General features: G+C 54.4%; 1 protein-coding gene across 1 annotated transcript; it reads right to left on the minus strand.

Annotated features, from left to right (window-relative positions):
• Positions 1–1,714: 1,714 nt before the first annotated feature.
• On the minus strand, positions 1,715–25,757 carry FRMD8 (FERM domain containing 8). Its single transcript, XM_037839157.1, has 11 exons — positions 25,645–25,757; positions 25,247–25,331; positions 23,658–23,825; positions 19,959–20,060; positions 19,631–19,689; positions 19,330–19,496; positions 16,436–16,660; positions 14,016–14,139; positions 13,067–13,210; positions 7,959–8,145; positions 1,715–3,677 (listed from the first exon to the last, which is right to left on the minus strand). Exons 2-11 carry the CDS (start codon positions 25,329–25,331, stop codon positions 3,559–3,561), a joined length of 1,380 nt encoding a protein of 459 aa, XP_037695085.1. The 5' UTR covers positions 25,645–25,757; the 3' UTR covers positions 1,715–3,558.
• Between the last annotated feature and the right edge of the window lie 54 nt (positions 25,758–25,811).

Genomic DNA, 25,811 nt, shown 5'->3' on the forward strand with positions numbered 1-25,811 from the left:
AACCAGCATGGGGGGTGTGGTAGGACTGGGACCGGGCAGAGGAAGGGGCTGCAGGCCCGGGAGGGAGCCCAGGCTGTCGGTGCTCCCTGACGCCAAGGTCAGGTGTCTGTGCCGTCGGCAGGCCCCGGCCTCTCAGCTTTCCCGGCAGTGATTTTAGAGGTGATGACGTAGCTGACATCTATTGAGTGCCTATTGTATGCCAGACGCCAAACCACCTCAACAACCCTATGAGGTGGCATGCTGGCTTGTATATATTATGTCAGAAAAAGCCATATTCTTTGATATAATCTTCTGGAGGCAGATGTATTACTGTGAATTAGGTTGGAACCTCATTGGTTCAGTGTTTCCATGGAGAAACATGGACTCAATCACCTGTGGGCAAGATCTTTCATTGGATTATTTCCATGGGAGTGTTGCCCCACCCATTCAGGGTAGGTCTTAATTGGATTGCTGGAATACTTTAAGAAGAGCCACACAGGCCCAGATGCTTGCTGTGGATGAGAGACAGTTTGAAGATAGCCATTGAAAGCAGACTTTTGCTCTGGAGAAGCTAGGAGAGGACAAACACCCCAAGAGAAGCTATGAGTGACATTCTGAAGAGGAGCTGCAGCTAAGAGAGGACAAAGCACCCCAAGAGCAACACTTTGGAGAACGCCATTTTGAAACATAACCTGGGAGCAAGCAGATGCCAACCACGTGCCTTCCCAGCTAACAGAGGTTTTCGGACGCCATTGGCCATCCTTCAGTGGGGGTACCCTTTATTGATGCCTTACCTTGGACACTTTATGGCCTTCAGACTGTAACATTGTAACCAAATAACTCCCCTTTATAAAAGCCAATCCATTTCTGGTACTTTGCTTAACCACAGCATTAGCAAACAGGAACAGGTGGGTGCTGTAATTATTCCCATTTTACAGGCCAAGAAACTGTAGCCCAAGGTCGGGAGGTCGGTAAGTGCCCACAATCGCGGCATGGTGCTTCCCCTCCCCAGGCAGTGAGACTACAGGGGATAAGGCCCGGCTCATCGCCACGGATGCCCACGGTGACAGGCCCTAGTCCCAGGATGACACTGCCACTGGCACACAGGGGTCTGCTCCAGAAGCCTTCAGCACGCAACTCAGCCCCCAAAGAGGGCTTATCCTATAGAGCCAAGGCCCTGCGGTTAAGCTATCGCGGCTGTCTGCGGCTTCCTGGGGGAGCCCACAGCTCTTGTGAAGTCAGGTCTGTTGCTGTCCCCTCCCCCAAACAAGTTGTTGACAGTATCTGCGGGGAACCAAGTGCCCCCGGCCAGGCCCAGGGCACAAGGAACCGGCAGGGAGGGGCACACATGGCCCCCAACCTCCTGGGCCTCCTGCCTCGCTGGAAGGATCCCGGACATTGGCTTAGGGGCACTAAGCTGCACTTAGCCACCGGCTGCAACCCACTAACAGGCCACAGGCCAGACACAGGATCAAGGCCGCGCAGGGCCCGCCACCAGCTCCTGCCTCCCTGTGGAGCTTCTCCCTCGGTCCCCACCAGACCCCCAAGTCCCTCTTGGATTCCTTCACCTGGAGTCCCCAACAAAATGCTCAGTTTAGAAAACCACAGTCTCGATTCCCCATTGGCCCCCAGCTGGGAGAGTCCCCAGCGCATGTTTAATAAACACCGAGTGTGCATCTGTCATCACACACCCTTTTCACCTCTCATGTCATAAACCACCTCTGAGTTTGCCAGAAACAGATTTTATCATTATTGAATTTATCATTATTGAATCACATGATACAAAAGAGTGAGAATATTCAATGGGCACTCAGTAAAATACTGCTTTGTTCAAAGGGAAGGTAGAAACTTAAGGCACAATGGATGGTTAGAAAACATGAGAAAGAGGCTGAAAAGTAAAAACATAGTATTTGTGTCAACACACACACACACACAACCAGGCACCCCGACTTTCCCATCAGAGATTCATCCAGAATCAAAACAGACAGTGGGACCAAGACAACCAGGGGCCACAGAGGCAGACTGGCCTGGGCAGGAGCAGGCACAGGGCTGGGCAGCACTCATGGAGGCCATGACTCCAGGGGGGCTGTGGCAAGTGACAACCAGTCCTTGGCCAGAACACTCCAGAAGCCTGGGGACACCGCCCAGACCTTTTCTTTCCCACATATGTGTTATGACAAAGCCCCTGCTGCTGAAGGCAAACGCACCGCTGAACACCTGGCCGTCCCCAGGGGGAGGAGGATGGGATGGTGCCCCTGGGGCTGAGTGCACCTGGCTCCCACTTCCTCTCCTAGAGGGAAGACAAAGCAGCGCCCTGTGCCGCCCGGGCCCTGCCTGTTTCCTGAGGGAAGGCCCGGGAAGCACCTGTGAGCGCTGCTGTGCCCGGCACGGAGGGGTCCCCGGGTGGGAAAGTCCCGCTCCTTCTCTTGTCCGCCTGCTGCCAGGAGGGCCAAGTCGAGCCAAAGAAAAGCCAAGGACCCATCTCAAAATCTCCTTTCCAATGTTCTTGTGTTGCTCGGGCTTTCCCTGCACGGGCTGCCCAGGGGCCAGGCCAGAGGGAGAGGCAGGCAAAACCCCACAGCCATCTCTGAGGACGAGCCAGATGCCCCAGAGCTCACAGGCTTCAAATTAAAGCAGATGGAAAAACAAAACAAAAACAAAACAAAGCCTGTCTTTTCCCAGAACAAGGCTGGGGAGAAATGGTGGCCTCGGTGGGTTTGCTGAGAGAGCCACTGGGCCCAAGGGGTCTTCTGGGAGCTTTGCACCGAGCATGGCGTGCGGGTCTGGCAGACTTGTCTGTCCGTGGGCAGCCCCCTCGCAGCACAGTGACGTCACTAAAGGCTAAGAAAGGCGCCTTTCTTCTCGTTAGAGTCCCGTACCTGTGAGGGGGTCTGAGTGAAGAGCACAGGGTCCCTGAGCCCTGCCATCTCCCTTCGGTCCCAGGGCTGTGCCAGCCCTAAACAGGATGCAGGGAGCCCAGTCTGCCCGGGGCCGCAGCGGCGAGGCCCCTCCCTGCCGTCCGGGGAGTGAGGGCCCAGCCTGGCACGTGTGGGTGGAATGCTAGCAGAAGAAATGTGGGGAAGTGGTTGGTCACCAAAGTCCAAGGGAAAGACGAAAGGCATGAACCAGACCTACTGGCCCCAAGTCCCAATCCTTGGCCCTCTGCCACCAGAGCCACCACTGGGTTGGATGAGAGGTGGCGTTTCAGAGCAGGGGACACCGTGTGCCTTGAGAGGGGCACAAAGGCAAGTCTCTGGTGGGGAGGGGCTGCCATGGCCTGATCAGCTGGTCCTGAGATAGCAGCTGGGCCCAGAGCCCAGGGGAAGGGGGGAGGCTGCACGAGGGAGCCTGAGGCGTGGCCCACTGGCCAGCTGTCCTCAGCCCAGGCATCATCCCAGGCCCAGAAGCCCCTTCTCCGAGGTCTGAAACACCTGCAGACCCTGAGCAACTGGGGGGGTGGGAGGCCCTCCTTCACTTTCGGGGACTATCTCGGCCTGGCCCCCTCCTCACGGGGAGGATGGCACAGGGCCAGGTGTGGGGGGCCTCCACGCACTCCCCTCCCGCCTGACGCTGCTGCCCTCAGCCCTGCTCCAGGCTGTCTGTGGGCTGCACCACGCTGTAGCTCCCCTGGCCCAGGGAGAGCTGCCGGCTGAAGAAGGATGTGGAACGCTTTGGCTTCACCCGCTTGATCTCCTTGCCTGTGAGGAAAACAAGAGAACAAGCTGAGGAGAAGGGGCTTTCCTCGTGGTGAGGTGGCCTGGGGCCCCAGGGAGCCTGTTCAGTCAGAGCTCAGCCCTCCTCACTCCCTACTCAGCCCCCCACCTTTCAGAGCCTCCGTCCCCCAACCCTTCACACTCGGCCACCAGCCTCACAAGCTGGGGGTGAGGGGCTTGCGTTCGATATTGGGCTCAGGAGCTTGGGCTAAAACCTTTGCTAAGGAAACATAATACCTGCAACACGTACGACGGACTAAAGGTGAGCCTTGTTCAGGTAAAAAGAAGACTTACAAGTTAAAAATATCAAACCAAACAATCAAGATCGACATCAACAGTGATGGCATCTCGACAGTATTCATCTTCAACATGAGGTGATGAAAATGGCCCATAACCCCGTGGTCTCCTCCCCAAATCTCATAAGCCACCCCCCCCACTGTTTTCTTTTAACTTTGTGTCTGTTTTTTTTTCATTAAGCATAATTTTAAAAATTATTATTATTATAGTTCTAACTGGAGAAGTTTTAGGTTTATAGAAGAGACATATAAAAAATAGTTTCCCATACAACTCCCTACTGTTGACACTTTGCATTAGTGTGAGACCTTTGTTCCAATACAAGAAAGAATATCAAAACAGTACTATTAACTACACTCCATAGTTTACATTAGGTGTATTTTTTTCCCCGTAAGTCCATTCTTACTATGAGAAAAATATCAGACAAATCCCAATAAAGGGGTGTCCTACAATACACCTGATCAGTACTCCCCAAAACTGCCAGGGTCATCAAATACAAAGGAAGTCTGAGAAATTGCCATAATCAAGAGGAGCCTAAGGACATGGACAACTAGGTGGATGTAACATGGGTTCATGGATGGGATCCTGGAATAGAAAAGGGACATGAAGTCAAAACTATGGCTATCTCTATGAAGCATGGACTTTAATTATAATATATCGATACTGGTTCATTAATTTTAAAAACTTACACCATATTAATACAAGACGTTAATAAAAAAGAACCAAGCTCTGTGTCAGTAGCTAAGAGGGTAGAGGAGATAGGAGGGAGCCGAGATAAACTCGACACCCCTTTTCAACATGGACAGGTTAGGGTGGTGTGCCAGTTTGAATGTATTATGTCCCCCCAAATGCCATTATCTTTGATGTAATCTTGTGTGGGCAGACATATCAGTGTTGATTAGATTATAATTTTTGGAATGTTTCTGTGGAGCTGCGCCCCACCCAGCTGTGGGTGATGACTCTGATTGGATAATTTCCATGGAGGTGTTGGCCCGCCCATTTGGGGTGGGTCTAAGTTGAGTCACTGGAGCCATATAAATGAGCTGATGGATAGGGGGAATTCAGTGCAGCTGTGAGTGATGTTTTGAAGAGGAGCTACAGCCAAGAGGGACACTGAAGAAAGCACAGGAACTGCAGATGAGAGAGACACTTTGAAGACGGCCATTGAAAGCAGACTCTTGCTCCAGAGAAGCTGAGAGAGGACAAATACCCCAAGTGCAACTAAGAGTGACATTTTTGAGGAACTGCAGCCGAGAGAGGAATGTCCTGGGAGAAAGCCATTTTGAAACCAGAACTTTGGAGGAGATGCCAGTCGTGTGCCTTCCCAGCTAACGGAGGTTTTCCGGACAGCATTGGCCATCCTCCAGTGAAGGTACCTGATTGCTGATGTGTTACCTTGGACACTTTATGGCCTTAACACTGTAACTGTGTAACCAAATAAACCCCCTTTTATAAAAGCCCATCCATCTCTGGTGTTTTGCATTCCAGCAGCATTAGCAAACTAGAACAGGTGGTCACTGCCTAGACATCAATGAAGATCGGGAAAGTGATTAAACTAGAGGAAGAGGTAGCAATGGACAAGATGGAATTTAACAAAGGATTATGAACACAGACTCTTAATATAATTTTCTTTTTTGAAGGAAAGAATTGAAATGGTGGAACTGTAACCCATAGCATCCATTGAAATTTGCTCTACAGCTACTTATTAAATTGTATTTTGAAAGTTATCACCTTTTTATATATATGCTATATTTCACAATAAGGAAATAACTGAAACTGGGGAACTGTAACCCATAACATTCTTTGAAATCTGCTAACTACTTGTTAAATTGTACTTGGAAAGTTATCACTTCTATGTAAATATGTTACATTCTGCAATTAAAAAGAAGATTAAAAAGAAAAAAAGAGGGAGCAGGGGAAGGGGATGGCTGATGATACTGAGGTCACTGATGTCTCTGCTGCTCCTGAATGTGATACATGAAACTCAACTGTAAGGGAAAATTATCCCTTAGATAAGGGGGGCAAAGATGAATGAAAGGCAAGACCAGGAGTTGGGGGGGGTGGGGGTCACTAAAGGTCAACCACCTCGTTAATAATTTTGCACTGTTTTTGAAATAATTTCATTTATGTAATCTTGGGAGATATTACATGCCTCAGTAATTAATTTGACTTATTCATGAAGATGTTTTACTGGTGTGTTCTGGCAAGATAATGTTTCCCATAAATAAACATAAGTACTGTTCTTTGTAAAAAAAAAAAAAAAAAATCAAGCAAAAATAGGCAGCAACAAAAATAGGCAAAATGGAGGAATTCATGGAGGAAATACAAATGATCAAGCACATAAAGATGTTCCAACTTCACTCACATTCAAATGCCGACCCAAGCAAGCTCGCTCTCCGTCTGTCTGTCACTCAGAACGCAAATATCCTGGAGGGGAGGGAGGAAGGCAGGGACTACCTTTTCTGGGGGAGCAGGACAAGGGGGCACAGCTTCTCTGGAGGGTGACATGTATCCAAAGCCATAAGACGTGGGTGCCCGTTGACCCCGCAACTCCATTTCTAGGAATCTATCCTGAGGAAACAGTTCAGATCTGAAGGGAGGATTCAGCCACAGGGATGCTGGTTTTGCTTTCAGTGGCTGACAGCTGGAAATACCCTGTGATGTCCAATCACAGGGGACTGCGTGGAAACGATGTGCCACAAGCATGAAATGGAACAAACACTACAAAGCGTTTTCTGATTATAAAAATGACACGCTCTGCGACAACATGGATGAACCCTGAGGAGATAACATTGAGTGAAATAAGACAGACAGAGGTTGTATGATTTCACTAACATGGAACTACTTAGAAAATATAAACTCAGAGTCTTAAAATGTACAATACAGGGGACCTAGAGATAGACAGAAGCTGGAGAAGGGGGAGTTGTTACCTAATATTTACAGACTTGTTCATGAGGTTGAACTTAAATGTTTGGGAATCAATAGAGGTGATGGTAGCTCATTATTGGGATTATAAGTAATAGTGCCATATTGTAAGTGAATTTGATTGAGAAGGGTTGTTGAAAGTCATGTATATCACCAATTAACACTATGAAAATGAGTAAGTTCTTGTATGAACTACTACAAATGCATGACACTTGTACAGAGTTAAAAAAATGGTATGAGACCACATGTATAGCACTGTAACATTTAAACATTCTGTCTTAAAAAAATGACAAGCTCATTGTAAAAAATTTGAATGCTACAAAGTACAAAGGAAAAAGGAAAAGTTACATCAATTGATTGCTGCAGTTGGGTTGCTGTGGATGGTTTTATGGTTGCGTCTGCTGTGCCATTCCAGACTTTTACCCACTCAGCATTATTTTGTGGCCACGCCACGAAAATGTGGAATTCTGTTACCACACTTAAAAAAAAACTTAGGGATAATTTTAGACTTACAGAAAAGTAGCAAAAATAGTAGAGTACCCTTCACCTAGCATTTCCTAACCTTAGCATTTTATGTTAACTGGTACGTTTGTCAAAACTAAGGAAATAACTTCGGCACGATGTTATTAACTAGATTACTGACTTTGGATTTCACTGTTTTTTCCACTAATGTCCTTTGTCTGTTCCAGGATCCAAACCAAGGCACCACATTGCACTGCAGGGATCATGTTTTCACCAGTGCTCCCTATTCCACAATTTCTTTCCCTACACTTTATAAACAGATGTTAGGAGTTTCTGGTTTTTGCACCATTCTCAGACACACAGCAGTGAGAAGGGACAGGAAAGGGCTGTCATAGCCCTAGGGCCTCCCATCCCCTTCCAGGGAGCCTGGAAGAGGCTAAGGCTAGGCTTGGCCCCCCTCTCCCGGCGGGTTCTGCAGGTGGAGCCCACTGCCCAGCGCCTGGGACAGCCCCACTGGGTCCTCAGGAGCTCCCCCTGCGTGTGTGAGTGTGAGCATGGGGTGTGTGTGCATGAGCAGTCACTCACCGTCGTCCACATAGTCGATGGTGGAGAGGTGCTGGATGCGGCTGCAGACCACACTGCCCTGTCTCCGCAGCCGGGGACGCAGGGCAGACTGGACGGAGGCGCCGGCCGTGGGCTCCTGGGCGGCGGCGGGCTCTGTGGCCTGGCTCAGCTCAATGCAGTACTCGATGAGGCCGCTCATCAGCTCGGCCTGCGGAGGAGGGGTCGTAAGGAGGGGGGGCTGGCGTGAGTGCAGGGCGGGCTACAGCCAAGCCCAGCTGCTGCGGGAGATGAACCAGACGCACTGTCCCCGCCCTCAGGTGGGGGCAGCAGATGTGGACCCAGAGAAGGGGGCCCAGGTGCTCTGTGGCCCGGAGGGCAGGGAGGTGTCCTGTTCAAGGTGACGGATGAGCAAGGGTCCCCGGTTTGGGAACAGGCCAGTCAGAAGGCACAGCCCGGGAAGGCTGACTGCAGTGGGTCAGGAGAGGTCAGGGGGTGGGGTGGGCGGAGAACCCAGCTGGGTGGCTAGGGAGAGGATGAGGAAGGAGGGAGGCAGGGCCCAGGCAGAGAGTTCCGGGCCTGCAGGCCCAGGAGGCAGGGGCAGCGATGTCAGGGGTGGGGGAGTGGCTCCCTCCAAGCACATCCTTCAAAAATGATGCCTTCTCAGCAGCACACACACAGTGGAATAGTACTTAGCTGTGAAAAAGGAACGCGGTGCTGATTCACACTACATGGACGAACCTTGACAGCATCAAGTTGAGTGAAATAAGTCAGATATCGTATGCGTTCACTTAAAAGGAATAACTAGAATATGCAAATACACAGAGACAGAAAGTAGAGTACAGGTTACCAGGGGCTGGGAGTGGTGGCAGAAGTGGGGAGTTAATGCTGAATTGGTATAGAGTCTCTGTTTGGGGTGATGGAAAAGTTCTGGTGATGGATGGTGGTGATCTTGGCACAACATTGTGAATGTGATTAATGCCACTGAACTGTACAATTAAAAATGGCTAAAATGAGAAATTTTACATTTATATACGTTACCACAATAAAAATCCCATTTTGTGTGTGTGTGTGGGGGGAAGCTAGGTGGAAAAAGACAAGCTACTTAAAAGAAAATGTTTTCTTCTCAACAAATTTTCTACCTAAGACACACTGACGTAAAAGGTGAGGTGAAGTGGCGATGCTAGTGGGCATGATCTGGGCACCATACAACTGGGACATTAGGTCTGATGGACAGAAAGTTGCCGGGGTGGGGCAAGGGGTGTTGTCGCTTAGTCAGGCCACAAACATTTACTGCTACAGGCCCTGGGATACAGCTCCCGAGAAGGGAACCAATTGGTGGCTGGGACAGGGGCCAAAGAGGTGGCGGCACAGAGACGGGGACCAGCCACAGTGCAGCCCGAGGCCTCTCTGCAGCAACACAACCCATCCCTGGGGAGGTGGGAAGGAAAGCAGGAAACCCTGCAGGCACTGAGGGAAGAGCCAGCATCCACAGCTGTGTTCTCCACACTTCCTGGCCCTCATGGGACAATCTACACTCTCCCTCCTTTTCTCACGGAGAGAGTTCTGCCAAGCGAGGAGGGGGCAGTGGGCTGGTGGGCAGGCGGGCAGTCAGTGGGGAGCACTGGGTCCCAAGCACCAAGCTCCCTGAAACAAAACCTCCAATGCAGCATTGTGCTTCTGAGCTTCAGAGAGCCTGCCATTAAAACTCAGGCACATTTGACAAAATTAAATATCCATTCAAGATAAAACCCAGCAAACGAGAGATAGAAGAGAACTTCCTCAACCTGATGAAGGGCATCTAAGAAAAATCCATAGCTGACATATTTAGTGAAAGACCAAAAGCCTTCCCTCTAAGATCAGGAGCAAGTCAAGGCTGTCCGCTCTCGCCTCAACTAGTCAACCCTGTGCTGGAGGGTCCGAGTGAGTGCTACCAGGCGAGGCAAGTGAAAGGCATACAGATTGGAAAGTCAGAAATACAACTGCCCCGATTCACAGACAAGATGACTGTCTACATAGAAAATCCAAAAGAATCTGCAGAAACTACCAGAACGAGTGAGTGACTTTAACAAGGTCACAGGATATAAGGTCAATATACAAAAACCAATTGTATTTCTATTCACCAGTAATAAATGACTGAAAACAGAAATTAAGAACAGTTCCATTTGCAGTAGTACCAAAATGCATGAAATACTTAGAGATAACAAAATGTGTGGATTTATATGCTGAAAACTAAATCATTTTGAGAGAAATCAAATACAAATAAATGGAGATATACCATGTTCATGGAATGCAAAACTTGCTTGTTAGGATGTCAATTCTCTCTGAATTAATCTATAGATTGAATGCAATCTTAAGATCCAGAAGGCTCTTTTGGGTGGGCAGAAATCAACCAGCAGATTAGGAAATTTATGTGGAAAAGCAAAGGAACTGGAGTAGCCAAAACAATTTTGAAAAAGAACAGCAAAGTTCTTGAAATCATACTACCTGTGCTGGTTTGAATGTATTATGTCCCGCAAAATGCCATTATCTTTGATGTAATCTTGTGTGGGCTGAAGTATCAGGGTTGATCAGATTGTAATTCTTTGAGTGTTTCCGTGGGGATGTGCCCCACCCAACTGTGGGTGATGACTCTGGATAATTTCCATGGAGTTGGTGCCCCACCCATTCAGGGTGGGTCTAAATTAAATCACTGGAGCCATATAAATGAGCTGACAAACAGAAGGAACTCAGTGCAGCTGACAGTGACATTTTGAAGAGGAGCTACAGCCAAGAGGGACACGTTGAAGAATGCACAGGAGCTGAGAAGAGAGAGTAGCTGCAGATGAGTTTGAAGACAGCCAATGAAAGCAGACTTTTGCTCCGGAGAAGCTAAGACAGGACAAATTTGCCCCAAGAGCAACTAAGAGTGACATTTTTGAGGAGCTGAAGCCTAGAGAGGAACATTCTGGGAGAAAGCCATTTTGAAACCAGAACTTGGAGCAGATGCCAGCCACGTGCCTTCTCAGCTAATGGAGGTTTTCCGGACACTGTTGGCCATCCTCCAGTGAAGGTACCCGATTGTTGATGCGTTACCTTGGACACTTTATGGCCTTAACAATGTTACTGTGTAACCAAATAAACCCCCTTTTATAAAAGCCACTCCATCTCTGGTGTTTTGCATTCCAGCAGCATTAGCAAACTAGAACACTACCTGATTTCAAGACTTACTGTAAATCTTCAGTATTATGACAGTGTGGTATTCGTGAAAGAGAAACACAGATCAGTGGCACAGAATAGAGAACTCAGCCATACGCCTACACAAACATGCTCAATTGATTTCGATAGGATTGCAAAGGGATTTCATGGAGAAAGGACAGTCTTTTCAGCAAATGATGCTGGAACAACCAGACACCCATGAGCAAAATGTGCACCTTGACCTAGACATTACACTTGATGTAAAAATTAACTTGAAATGGATCATCGACCTAAATCTATAAAATTTCTAGAAAAAACACTGAAGAAAATCATTGTGACCTTAGGTTAGGCAACAGTTTCTTAGACAGGAAACACAAAGCACAAACCATAAAAGAAAATATTGATAAAATGGGTTTAGTCAAAATTCAAAACATCTGCTCTTCAAAAGACACTAAGGAAACGAAAAAAGAGGTCACAGACCAGAAGAAACATTTGCAAAATACAGATCAGATAAAGGACTGGTATTCAGAATATATAATGAACTCCCACAACTCAGTAAAAAAAAAAAAAAAAAAACCTCAATAAAGAGTGAGCCAAAAACTTGAATGGAAACTTCATCAAAGTAAATATATGGATAGCAACAAGCACATGCAGATGATCAACATCATTTGTCATTAGGAAAATGCAAACTGAAACCACACTGACATATCGCTACTATATGTTTATTAGTATGGCAAAGAAAAAGAAAAAAATCTGACAATATCAAGCGCTTACAAGGACACAGAGCAACTGGAACTCTTTATACGTTGCCAGTGGGCATGCAAAATAGCTGTCACGCGGGAAAACAGTTGGCAGTTCCTAATAAAATTAACTATATGCTTATCATATGAGCCAGCAATCCCACTCCTAGGTATTTATCCAAGAGAAATAAAGACATATATCCACACAAAAACTTGTACATATATTTTATGTACAATTTTTCTGGAAATCTACAACTTCTCTAACTAAAAAATAAAGATTTGTTTGCAAAAAAACACACAAAAACTTGTACATAAATGTTTGAATACCTTTATTCATAAAAACTAAAAACTGGAAACAACCCACATGTCCTTCAATGGTTAAAAGATAAACAATGGTACAACCAATGGAAAACTACTCGGCAATAAAAATGAGTGAACTGATAAATCTCAATAGTATGATATTCAGTGAAGGAAGCCAGTCTTGAAAGGCTGTCTACAGTATATATACTGTAGGGCGGTACTCCAGTTGTTTCTTTATTCCCCAGTTAATGGACACTTGAGTGGACTCCCATTTTTGGTCATTACTCATGACACTGATATGAACATTTGAGCACCGGTCTTTGTGTGACTCTTGGATGAATAACTAGCAGTTATATGAGAAAATTATTCAGATGACATTCTTGAAAAAACAAAACTCGAGGGATAGTTAAGAATAATTGTCAAACAGCAGGTGAACATATGAATCTGAAATCAGAAGAGAAATCTACAAGACAATTTTAAAGAAGCAAACCCAATAGAAAAATTGGCAAAAGCCTCAAACAGACACTTCGCCAGAGAAGACATCAAAATGGCGAATAAACACATAAAAAGGTGCTCAGCTTCATTAGTTGGGAGGAAAATGCAAAGTAAAACCATAAGGCGATTTTTGAATCTTTCCTGTGGAGGAACGTTCCATAGCATGACTGTGATGGTCACTCACGGAGGGGACCCTCGGGCTGGCACAGGCTGGCTGTGAGCAGCCCCGAGCCCTGGGCAGGCCCTCGACCAGCAGCTGCTCTGCTGCAGCTGCCACCAGCCCCAGGCGTGGAATCTCCAGACCAGGCCTCGCCCTCCCCTCCCAGCTGCCAAGGCCCAGCCGGCCTGGAGGCTCTTACAGTCGGGCCCCTCGGTGCCTGAGCCCCTGCCCCATGCAGGGGTGACCTCTGACCCCCCTACCTGCTTGGAGTAGACCTTGAGCAGCTTGTTGATGGGCGTGCCCTCGCTCTCCCCATCGAACTCCAGCCACAGGATGGGCTCCTCCTCCTCGGGGGACGTGTGGTCCCACGACAGCTCCTGGAAGCCCAGACCCAGCAGGACGTGCTGGCCGGCGGGGGACACAGAGCCAGGCTCGCACACTCCTGGGCATGACCTGCTCCCCAACCCTGCCCTCGGGGGGTACCCCTGGCCAGGGTGTGGACCTCTGAGATTGAGTCTGGATTCCTTCATGCCCTTCTCTAAGGACGGGGTCCCGGGGTTCTGAGAACCCCATCCCCTAACGTCCCTCACCAGTGGGTCAAGCCTCTCACAGCTTGGGGGTCAACCAAGACCCTTCGTGCTCGTTTGGCACCTCCCCCTCCCCTGGGGCTCCAGGAAAGTCACCCAGGGAAGAAGCAGGTGGGGAGGGGAGAGCTTTTCCACGAGATCAGCTGGGTAGCACCTCAGCAGGAGGCCCCGCTGGGCACGGGTGACCAGGAGGGGCTGGAACCCCTCCCTGGGGACAACAAGGAGTCGGCCAAAACCCTTCTCCTGGTTTTGGAGGGGACTCGGCCTGGTGTAGAGAAGCGGCCCTGAGCCAGCCGCCAAATGCTGCGGGAGAAGCAAGGCTTGGACAGGCCTGGGGACTGGGGAGGCCCAGGAAGGTCCCAGGGGTGGGACCTTTCTGAAAACCACTGGCCGGTCTCCAGGCCCTACCAGACCCCTCCACTTAGAGTGGGCAGCCCCAGCTGCAGCATCCCCTGGGGGCCTGGCCACTCCTGCCGGGCACACTGGGCAGGGAAAACTGATCCCAGGGCAGACCCAGGGGGCACCCTCAGGATGGCAGCGGAGCCCAGGGACCACACGGGAAGGAGCCCCAGGGTAAGGACCCGCCACTCCCTTCCTCTCCCGCAGGAGCTGGAGCCAGTACCTTCTCCCTGCTGTCGATGACGTGCACACCCTCCAGACTGATGGCCACAGCCACCGGCCTGCGCCCGCCCCGGTGCAGAAAGCCCTGGGCCGGCTTGTCGACCTCGCCGTGGAAGAAGGCGCACCTAGGCAGGTAGACCAGAAGGGTTTGGATTCAGTGGTCCCATCCTGGGTGCCTGAGAGGCCTAAGCCATTTGGGTCCAGGGGAGGGAGCAACCGAGCCCCATCGGGGAGTGGGGCAGGGAGAGGGAGGCTGTGCTGCGGTGGTGGCCTCTGAGCTGGTCGTGCAGGGCGGGAGGGTGGACCAGGAGGCAGGAGAAACCACACAGGACAGAGAAGGAAAGGCACTGCGGGCAGAGGGCACGGCGGGACGCATGGCCCAGGCATGGGAGGGAGCAAGAGCCGTGCAGGGAACCGTGAGGAGCCCCAGGGGCCTGGGGACTCGGGCTGGGGTGGCCATGAGGCTCATGCTCTGCTGGGCAAAGACCAGTCAGCAGGGGAAGGTTCAAGGCCAGGCCTGCGTGGGAAACCCAAGGAGGCAAGGGGCTGCTAAGGGCAGCGGCTTCAGGGCTTGAAACAGAGAAAGGGAATGGGAGCGGGGGTCCTGGGACCCCTCCCTGGGTGCCGCCCCCTCTCCCATCCCTCTGCCCGCCACGCCCTGCCCTCTCTCCCTCCACACAGCCTGAACTCCACAGTCACTGCAGTCGGCCCCCTCACTTCCTTGCTCTTGGCTAAGCCAGGTCTGAAGTGAAATCCCAGTCTCTGCGGACCCTGCCTGCACCCTGCAGCTAGCCGGGACGGGGGGAGGGTGCGCACCACCCTAAACCTGCCCCACCCGGTCCCACTCGTTCTCCCACCCTCCTGAACAACGACCACGCCTCACACATCAATTTTTCACTCTCTATTGGACCAACCTCATCAGCAGTTATTTTGCCCCTTGTAAACGTATTTTAAAACCTCTCGATCACCCCCCCAGTCCCAGGCCCCACCTCTGCACTGAAACTACTCTGTGCTGCTGGGGCCAAGGCCAATTATCAGCTACAACGAAAACAAGTTGAACGTGACCTTGAAGCAGCAGTACTATGCGACAAACGGCCACTCCCTGCTCCTGGACATTTTCCCTCGCTGGCTTATAGGGTCCCTTCCACCTGTGCGGAACCAGACAGGACCGCCCTTTTCTCCCCTGTCTACACCACCTTCCCTCAAACATCACCCACTGAGGATGCTGATGGTTCGGTTCTCTATCCATCTTGGACAGCTCTCCCCAGCTCTAGATTCATAAACCCAAATGCCCACTTCTCATTGCCACGTGGACACCTAACAAGCTTCTCAAAATCAGCACATCCAAAACCAAGTTCCCAAGCTTCCCCCAGACCCGCTCCACCATGGCTGCCCCCACCTCAGCAGAGGGCCTCTTGGCCTCCTCTCCAATTCTGCACACCTATCCAGCGAATTGTTGACTCTACCTGGAGAACACATCCTGAATCCAGTCACACCACCTCTTCCCACCACAATCTCCTGGCCTGACCTGCCGCAGCCCTTCTCTGGACAGCTGCCCACCCTCCTCGCAGGGCTCCTGGCTCTGCCCTGGCCACCTGTGGTCTGCTCTCAACCAGGTGGCCAGATGAGTCCTGAAAGCCACGACCTCCATTCAAAACTCGGCAATGGCTCCCACGTGGCTCAGAGTCAAAGCTGAGGTCCTCACAAGGCCTCTAGGTAGACTGTAGGGACACAATCGGGCCTGTCACCTGACTCTCCCAAGGGCCCTCCCCTGGGCTCCTCTGCCTCGCAGGCTCTCCCTCCAGGTCCTCCTCTTGCTCCTTCTGACCTTCAGGCTTTTGCTCAAATGTCACCTTCCAGTGACACCTGCTCTGACCATTCAAAAGTTGCAACCTGTGTCCCATATCAACCTTTTTTTTTCCCCCATATCGTCCCCTCTATTGCTTCCTGTCTCCCTCCCTCCATGGGCCGTCAGCTGAGCGAGTGCAGGGGTGACGGGCCCTCTCTCACTCACCAAGGTGCCCCAGGTGCCTAGAGCATCCCTGGCACAGAGGAGGTGCCCAAGAGCCACTTGTGAAGTGTGGACTGCACTAGGGCAGGCTGCAGGGAGGGCAGCAGGCCCGGTGACCCAGTGACCGTCAGGTGGAAGGAGAGGAGCTGCCCAAGCCACCAGGGCCCATGACAGGTCAAGAGGAGGAGGCCGGGCGCCTGGCTTGGGGCCCACAGGTCCTGAGGGGCTGGTGTCCAGCCCCAGCCCCATGCGAATGTCAGCACTCCGCTGGGGCACAGAGACAGGTTGTGCTAGCAAAGGCCAAGGACAGAGGGCTGGGCTGTCAAGGATGGGGCCAGAGGAGACCCCAGGGCTGCAGCCACCCACAATGATGATGGTGGCCAGGGAGCCCCTTCTATGGAGCTGCTCACCCGTAGAAGGGCAGCTCGTGGCACTTGAGGAGGTAGGCGCGGTAGTGGGTGCTCAGGGAGGCCTCACATTCGCTGTCGCTGCCACCCGCTTCCTTCACCTCGCGGTAGGCATCCAGCAGGTCCTGCTCTCCCAGCCCAGACTTGGCCCCACGGCCCCGGAGGGCGGCAAAGAGACCATGGCCCCGCTTACAGAGGTGGGCGGGGAGGAAGGAGTCCAGCTTCTCCCTGTAGAGGGACAAAGGTGGGTGTCCAGCAGGAGGAAGGCAACACGTGGCTGGCGGCCAGAGGAGCCCCGGTCCTCGGGGCGGCAGAGCTCACTACTGTCCTCCCCCTGCCCGGGGGGTTCCAGAAGTCCCTGCCTGGACACTGGCTACTGCAGATTCCCAGTGTTGCAGTGTCTGTCTGCAGCGTGCCGGCTGGGTCTGCTCACGGGCCCAACGTGGGCTGGTGTTTAGGGAGCGGTGTGGAGTGGGACCTTGGGGGAGCATGTCCCCCAACAAGAGAAGAGAGGCAGCAGACAGGAGCAAGGCTGTCTGGGTTGGGGACAGGGACACCAGTCACTCATAGGTCAGATCCCAGCTCTCACCCAAAGGCTCCGAGGACAGACTGCCTCAGACCACAACCAGCCATACAACGCGGCAAGGGCTCGGGCCTTTCCTTCCATGTGACAAGGTGGGGATGGCTGTGTCCCCATGGCCTGTCTGGGCTAACAGGTCCAGGACTGGACACAGAAGGGCCCCTGCTCGCTGCCTGCCCACACACTCCTGGCCAGCCCGGCCCTGCTGCCCATGCAGCCTGGGGTCACCAACCAAAGTCTCACTCATATCCTGCTCCATCTGTGGCTCCAGACACTTTGCCTTGGGTCGGCACCACCTCCTCCCTCAGCCCTCAGGAGACGGGGACCACCAGAACCTGCCCCCACCCTCGGTCAGCCTAACACCACCCAGCCTAACCTCCCTCGGTCAGTCTAACCCGGGCCCGGCCCACCCCCGGTCAGGCAACCTAACCTCCGGGAAACCAGACTACGTGGCAGGAGGGTTTCAGAGCAGCGTCTTATGTCAAAGGTTTGGATTTCTGGACCAGTGGCATTTTTACAACCAAAAAGTGGTGAAAGTAACCTACAGCCATCAGTGTTTTTCTCTGCCAATAAAAGATGGGAAAAAAAAAAAAAAAACACAACAAAATATTCTGCAATCTACCAGCACAGATTCTTTAGACAAAGGGTGTTTTAAAACTAAAAAAAAAAAAACAAAAACAAACAAACAAAAAAAACTAGGACAGACTCTCAGAACAATGGACTCTTTTTCCCATTTGAGGACAGCCTGGGGAGGTGTGGGCTGTGGGCTGGCCATTTCCCGTAACCTGCACAAGTGCTCTCGGTCTTTGGGAAGGGATCTGCCCACTCTGAGCCTCAGTTTCTCCGTGTATAACATAAGGACACTGATCCCTGTTCACAGTTCAGGTGCTAGCAAGTGCCCAGCACTCAGACCTCATGATGGCTGTCGTTTTCACCAACGTGGGGAGGGGTCCCTGCCATGGCTTCCCGAGGACCCTGGGCCCTGGGGAGGGCTGAGGGGAGCCTTTGCTGAGGGACCTGGGGGGGATCCCAGCAGCTGCCCCCTTCTCAGGGCTGCGGGGGTACCGTCTGCCCCCAGCCTCCATTCTCCTGGCGACAGCTCTCACTCATCACTTGGAAATTGAGCCCCCCCACCCCCCACCCTGCACTCGTGGTCCCCGGGGTCTGTGCAGGCTCAGGTGGGATCCAGGCAGGACCCAAGGAGGCCAACCAGGCCCCAGACACAGTGTTGTGTGGGTGACCCGAGACCAAGCCACCTGGTCATCAAGGGGAGCGTGACGGCACTGGGCGTGTAAGGGAGACAAAGCCCTCCTTCCCACACGCAGCTGCGGTGGCCCCCATGACTGCAGGGCCTGCCTGGGTGTGAGGAAGCCAGAGGACGCAGGGCTGGGTGAGAACAGGGCTCCAGGACCCGGTGGGGCCCTGCACTGAGCTGCGCCTGAGGCACCTCAGCCATCCCTCGATGTGTCTGTGACATGAGCTGACAGTCCCTTGCCTCCTGGCAGCCTGCGCTGGAAAAGCCACGTCCATCTCATGGGCCAGGACCCACAGGTACAGCCTTGGGCCAGCTCCACGGGGCACTCGGGCTGGACTGCGTACAGGGTGGTCCCCACCAGGCCCCAGCTGTCAGGGGCCCGGCCCTCTGTGTGTCTCGGCACCAAACCAGCTCTCCCCTAATACCCCCAATCCCGCAGGGTTAGGATGGCGGGAGCCCAGGGCCTGGGGACAGGCTGTGCTAGAAGTTCACCTTTAGGGGACTGACTCCAAACCTCAGGCTCAGCCTCTGTGGAGAGCAGACACCGGCCCGGTCTGCTTCCAGGGCGGAGGTTCAATCCCCACGACCTGAGACTCTGCTTGTTCCCACGGCAAAGGGCACAGCTTCTCGGGAGAGGGGTGGGAAGTGGAGGGCCACACGCTTCAGGGGGGCTGGGGCCCTGGTGACGGGTCGGTATTTGGTCGTCACCAGCTGTGATCCTAAGATCAATCCCAGGTCCCTCCTGACTCTGGACCCCAGCCGGGGCTCCCTGGACTGCAGACGACTCTCACGTCATCCCTTCACCTGAGTCTCCCCACTGCAGAGCCCGAAGCAAATGAGGCCCAAAGGCCAGAGGGGCTGCCCTCCCCGGCCCCTGGCAGAGCCCGGGCATCTCCCTTGCCAGGTGCCACTCCCACCCCCCTGGGAGCTTCCACGGGCCACACGTCCAGGGCCACAGCGAGCTCAAGGCAGCTGAGACCGAGGCCTCCTGACTCCAGGGCTTGGCCCCACTAAGCAGCCCGGGGATGGTGGGATGACCCCCTCCTCACCCTCTCCCCTTACCTCAGGGCACAGGGAGCAGGCTGGCCAGGCTGGTAGGGCCCGAGCTGCACGCGGCACACCAGGGCACCCAGGGCCTGGCAGTCCTCGACGTCACACGGGTACCGCACGGCCAGCACGTTGCCCCTGGCCTCCTCGTAGAGCAGCCGCAGGACCTGCTCGTCATGGACCTGCGGGCCGGGCAGCAGGGCAGGGGGCTCAGCTGGGTCAGGGCAAGGAGCGCGTGTTCAGGATTGCAGGGGCTGGGGCTGGCCGGGCCTGGAGCACCAGACCCGGATGGATAGGCCAGAGCCCCCTACCTCACCTGTAGCTCCCGCCGCTTGGGGAAAAACACGTTCCGGCGGAACTGCAGGGAAGGCTCATCTGGGGAGAGAGTGGGGTCCCTGCCAGTGCCGTTCAGGCTCAGCCCGGCCCTGCCTTCCTCCCGATGGGCCCACGCCAGTTCCCAGCCCTCACCTGACCCCTGAGAAAACCAAGGGCCGTCCAGAGAATGGGGTGCCCTGCCCCACCCCCTGGTAGGCGCTTGGCTGGGGTGGGGGTCAGTGCTCCCAAGTCAGGAGTGGGCGGCCTGCTCGGCCCATCTGATTACTCAGGACACCCCTGGGGCAGGGGCAGAGCCCAGCAGCACTGACCCACGGCCACGTCGTCATCCGGGGCGTCAGTGAAGCGCAGCAGCAGCTCCGGCCACTGGCGGCCCAGCTTGTAGGGCTGGTGCTTGGGCTTCAGCTGCAGCTCTGCAGGAGCGAGACGGGAGTGGCCCAGGCAGCCTCGGACCAGGCCACCCACCACTAGCAACAGCAACAGTGACGACCGTTGCGCCAGTAAAAGCTGAGCAGGTATTAAGCACCCAGAACCACTACAGGTAATTTATGTGCATTTACGCTGCTGTGACCCATCTGCCTTTCACTCAAAGAGAAGCAGAGGCTCAGAGCGGTTAAGTAGCTTGTCCAAAGTCACACAGCAAGTGAGGGGAGGTTCTGGCTCACTACAGTCCACTACAGGCAGTAGTAGCTGATGAAAGGCGTTGGGGCGGTGGCACAGTTGGGCCCAGCGCTGCTACTAGGAAGCAGAGCCCAAAGCTGGTAAATGAGGACCAAAGGCCTGAGGGGCTGCCCTCCCCGGCCCCTGCAAAGCCTGGGCTTCTCCCTTGCCAGGTCCCACTCCCGTCTCCCTGGGAGCTTCCACCCCACAGGCTCTTCCCCTCCACAGCCCAGCGAGCACCGTGCGACCAGCTCCTGCCTGCTCTGCTCCTGCCTTCTCCCGACGGCCTGACCACTCCCAGCTCATCCAGGCCTCGGGGTCTTTGCACTTGTTCTTGCTCCTTCCTCGGCCCCTCGGCCCCAGATTCTCACGTGGCTGGCTGTGGTCTCCATTCAGGTGTCACCTTCCCAGGCCCCTAATGCAGCCCCTCCTGTCACCTTCTATCACACCAACCACAGCTGTTTTGCTGCCTCTATGGCACTGATTGCTACCTGACATTGTCTCCCCGTCTCAGGGTTTACTGTCTACACCCCCGGTCTACCTGCTCCACCTGGGCAGGCGCCCGCTCTGGCCTGTTCACTGCTGTATCCCTGGCACCAAGAACAGCGTCCCACAAGCAGTGGCCCTCACCATGGATGGGCAAAAGGAGCGCAGGAGCCACTCCCGGCCCCTGAAACCCTGGGCCACCCTGGCTGGACACTTCCACTGCTCTGACTTGGGATGCAAAACCTCACACCAGGGACAAAACATCTCAGCAGACACCCCTCCGGTGATTAGGGCTGCCTGGGGCTCTGCTTTTTAGGAGCTGAAGGCTGTTTCCAAGCTATCACTCTCAGTGATGTATGTGGATATCTGTCTGTCTGTCTGCAGGGGGGATGGGGTGCGGGGGGGGGATGTTACTTGTGTTTGTCTCTTCTGACCCCTATCCCCTCCCTTTAACCCTGCCAGCCCCCCCCACCAGATGTCTGAGGACCTCATCCTGCCAGCCAGATTCCAAAGGTCCTCACCTCTGTTCTCTGGGCCGTCACCTTCCACCCAGACCCTGAACTTGAACCAAAATGGCAGCCAATGCTTCCCGAGCCTGCAGCCCCTTCCATTCCATCTGATCCCCCGAGGCAGCTTCCTCAGACCCCGTTCTTGGCCCATCATTGCTCTGATCCAGATTTTCCAGTAGCCCCCAGCTCTCCTAATCCGACCTCCATCCTTGGCCACTCCAATCTGTCACCACCCCGCCCCAGCATCCCCCAGCAGGGAGGCCTCAATTGTGCCTTCCTCCCCCTGCAGGAAGTGCCCCCTCATCACCCCTGCCCCTCAATGGGAGCCCCCTTGCGTGCCTTCTCCAGCTGGGGACTCGCAGGATCTGGAGCAACAGTGGGTGACAGCCCGAGACCACACGGCTCGTGGCTAGACCAGGAAACACATCCTCCCTGTGCATCTCAGACCCTAAAGTTCCGACTGCACAGTCCCTGGGAGTAGCGACAACCTCGGACTCGGTCCCTGCTGTATCCCCAGCACCTGGAACACAGCCTAGCTTGGGGTGGGGGAGGGGCGCTCTGGGCATACCTGTGGAAGGACCGAGGGTCCTGACTAGGGGTACTCCCTGGACACACACTGGGGAAAGAGGTGGACCTGGGGAAAAGATGCCCTCCTTCTGCTGCAGTCCCAGGCCCGATGGCCCTATCCCATCCCCGAGCAGCTCAGGACGGGACAACGCTGACCCCACAGGCCCACAGACTTCCTGCCTTGAGGCTGTCACCCAAACAATACACAATGACAGAGTCACAGTGACACTGAAAAGGCCAACCCTTCCCCAAACAGCTGGCTTCAGGGTGGTTCCAGCAGACAGCACCCCCGGCCCTGCCCTGCGCTCCCAGCTGGGGAGTGTCTGTCACTGCTTTGCCCTGTCAGGGCGTGGGAGGGCCGAGGGCTCTGAAAGCTGAAGGGGCCTTTCAGCCCCGGCCCCCGCCCTGAACCCAGCCTGGGGAAAGAGTGGGTGCTGGCATCAGGTTGAGGCCTCTGGTCGCCCTCCTCCCAACAGACAGGGCCCGGGTGGCCAGGCAGGGCTCACAGGCAGCCCATTCATGCTGGGGTGGTGGGAGCAGGAATGTGACGGGGAGGGAGCCGGGGCGGAGTAGGTGGGAGGAGGAGACAGGCTGCGAGGCCAGGGGCACTAGGCAGGGGCCCACCCACAGGGAATCATCACCCCGGGCTTGAGCCTGGGGGTGAAGTGCGGGCAGCAGCCACAGGAGGCAGGTCAGCAGGAAGAGGGAGGGCAGGAGCCGCCGGGTAGCCGCTGAGCAGGAAGCTCTAACTGGCAAGGACAGGGTGCTCCCTCCCTCCCGGGGCAGAGGCCCAAACCCCACTGGCTTTGGAGAGAGGGGTAGCCACTGGCAGCCCCCTGGGCCTGGGCCTGACTGTCCTGCTTGCTCTTTCAATGGGACCGGTCACCCCCTTCTGGCCCCTGGGCTTCTACCACCAAGACGGTTAAGCCCAGAAAATACACCCGATACTGGCCCAATTTACTTCCTGAAATGATGGCAAGGGCTGTGCTCTCCCCAGCCCCCATCCTGCCCAAGCCAGCAAGCTCTAGAGGCCTCTTCACCCAGGGACCCATCAGCCCAAGGGGCTGCAGGACCTTTGTATCCACTCCTGCTTCTTTCCCACCCTGGGATCTCAGCCTCAACCTCCTTCCTGGGCCTGCAAGTTCAGGACGTGGGCGGCCACAGGGCCAGAAACCCATAGGGCAGGACGGGCTCCTCTGAAAAAGTCGGGTCCCTGTTCATCCTGCCATCAACATCCTCAGGAAAAGCCTTGGCCCTAGGTGGCTGCTCCTGGGCTCGTGGCCCACCTGCCCCCCAGCTCCAGGAGCACGGTGCAGTGCAGGGAGACCACATGGCTTTGGTTCTGACCTAGATCTGACTACTCACTGGCTCCCCACCCCAAACCTCAATTTTCTCATCTTCACAGCATCAGGAGAATGGAGTGAAATTATGTACCCAAGATACCAGCTCAGGTGCAGCAAGCAGCAGGGGCTCAGCAGATGGAGACCCCTTTGCCCCCTTCCCTCCCTCTCCCCCAGTCCTGCTCCCCTGATGGCCCCAGCTCCAGCACCTCTGAGGTGGAAGGACAGGCTCAGCTCCTACTCTGCCTCCAGCAGAAAGAAGAGTGGGGTGAGAAGGAGCCAGCACTCTTCTCTGGGGCTCTGGGTCCTCAAAGGGTAGGCGGCTCCAGGATACAGAAAAGCCCAGCCTTCCCCTGCGGTCTGGGATCCAGAGGCCCCCAAGGTCCTCCCGCACCCCATCAGAACCCACCCGGGCCTCCCAGCTGGGCTCCTTGCGGCCAAGCCTTACCCAGCAGCGGGGAGACCAGCCAGAGGGCAAAGGCTTCCAGGGCGATGTCCGGGAGCTGCAGAACCTCACGGACTGCGCGGTGCAGCTCGTGGGCATTGAGCGAAGGCAGGTTCTCCACAGCCAGGGGCACCACCGTGTCATCCGCCAGGTACACCAGCACATCAGCTGCTGCAAGGGAGGCTGGGCAGCGTCACTGGGGCCCACAGCCCAGACCCAGCCAGCTCAACCCAGGTACTTTCCACCACTCACTGGGGTGGAAACCCCACCCTTTGCCCCTGGGGGTGACCAAGGCCAACTCCTGAGGCAAAGTCCACTCTAGGCTGGTGCACATCCCAGGATTCCTGACACTAAGGAGTAGGACTTACTTGGGACCCACAGACTATCTCAAAACCCCGCAACTCAGGCCCATGGACCAAACCAAATTAGGGCTCCCCTGGCAACCTCAAGGGCTTTGCTTGCTTCTGTTCTGAAGGAGACCATTCTACAAGCACGGAAACTGAGGCAGAGACAGAATGAACCCATCCTGAGGATATGGCACTTGGTATATCAATTCGGCTAGGAGGTGGGAGAGCTGGTGACCCGCTGATATCCTTAAGGAAGTTGCTGGCTCTCTCTTTGGCCCAGGCTAAGACGGGAACAGAGGACACCTAAGTTCCCCCAACCCCCTCCAAAAGGTAAATAAAATTCCAGGCCTCAGCTTCCTTAGGACCTTTTGAGCCTCAGAACACAATACTGTAGCCTTTCACAGCAGCCCTGAGCAGGCAGGGGAAGCACAACCCAAAAGGAGTTGCCTTGTGACAGCCTGCGGGATTCCCATCTGGAGCCCAGAGCCAAAGGGACAGCTTGGAAGGGCAGCAGGATCCAGATTCCCATCCCTGGAACAGCAGGTACTGTGAGACAGCAGTGGGCTCGAAGGCTCACATGCTCAGGTTCAAATCCTGGCCTGGGCAACTCACTAAGTTGGTTTGAGTTAAGACCTTTCCCTCAAAGAATGATTGTGGACCAAATGAGGTGAAGCCAGTAAAAGGGAAAGGCAGACTATCAATTACCACAGTTTATCAAGTTTATCAAGTGTATCATAGTTAATCACTAATACAAGGAAAGGTGCTTTGTGGACCCCAGTCAGTTCTGCTCCAAAAGCTACTTTCTTGGGAGATCATAAAATAATCTCCAGGAGACTGAGACTCAGATCCATTTTCCAGGTGGGAAAAACTGAGGCACTGACCACACAAATACGCCACCACTCGATATACTTCCTATAAAACAAAGGTAATGATCCCTTCTCCCAAAAGGCTGTTAGTAAGAAAGAAATGAATCAAAGAACGTAAAAGTGTCACTTTTCATTCCCATGATTTCATTTGAACGCCACAGCTACAGGAGAGGAGTTAATCTTATAAGAGAGGAACTAGAGATGCCAAAAGAGTAAGCAACAGAGCAGGGGGTGGGGAGCTGGGGGTGGGTGTTTTCTCTGCCTGAGTTCTGTTGAGTTTTCCACATTTCAACGCACCCATTTGTAAACACAGTGAAAGAGATGACAAGCTAGGGCCCCCGGAGGATATGGATGGGGGGAGGTGGGGACAGGGACCCACCTCGGGCTCCCACGGAGGACACGCTGCTTCGATGAGACCGCTCAGCGGGGCCCGGCAGCCCGGCACTGCCTTCCGGCCCGTCCATCTGCAGAGGAAAAGAGAAGCAAAAGTTAAGTTACTGGGGGTCCAGCAGGCTGGGATGGGAAGGGGCCTACTCAGGCTCTCAGTGACGTAGGGAGGGGGTCCCGGGCTGGGTCTGCGAGGCTGAACAGGGCAGGCTGGAAGGACCGAGGGTGCAGACTAGAGGGCCCTCGGCCGACTCCGGGTCGGCGCTGGCGGAAGGGGTCAGGGATGGTCAGCAGCGGGGGTGGAGGCTCCGCTCGCCGGGATGCCCCAGCAGGGCACGGCGCTCCCCCGTCCGGGGCGGGTTCCCGGGCAGGGCGTCGCCGCGCTCTCACCTCGCAGGGACCAGCGCCCGCCGTTTCAGCCCCGGCCCCGGCCCTGACTCCGGCCCCGCCACCAGCCTGGACTACAGCACTCGATGGAGATCCCGCTCGCCGGGAAGCGACGCGGAAGCCGCGGCCGGAGGAAGCGCCGCGCACGTAGCCCCGCCTCCTCCCCCGCC

This window comes from Choloepus didactylus, chromosome 6 (assembly GCF_015220235.1).
Source record: "Choloepus didactylus isolate mChoDid1 chromosome 6, mChoDid1.pri, whole genome shotgun sequence".
In the NCBI taxonomy this organism is placed as follows: Eukaryota; Metazoa; Chordata; class Mammalia; order Pilosa; family Megalonychidae; genus Choloepus; species Choloepus didactylus.

Excerpts from the sequence above, each read along its gene's own strand:
- FRMD8 (XM_037839157.1), bottom strand. The coding sequence starts at position 25,331 with ATGGACGGGCCGGAAGGCAGTGCCGGGCTGCCGGGCCCCGCTGAGCGG. Across the intron at positions 19,690-19,958 it reads GGATGACGACGTGGCCGTGG|ATGAGCCTTCCCTGCAGTTC; the intron begins GTCAGTGCTGCT and ends CTCTCTCCCCAG. Across the intron at positions 19,497-19,630 it reads CCAAGCGGCGGGAGCTACAG|GTCCATGACGAGCAGGTCCT; the intron begins GTGAGGTAGGGG and ends CCCGGCCCGCAG.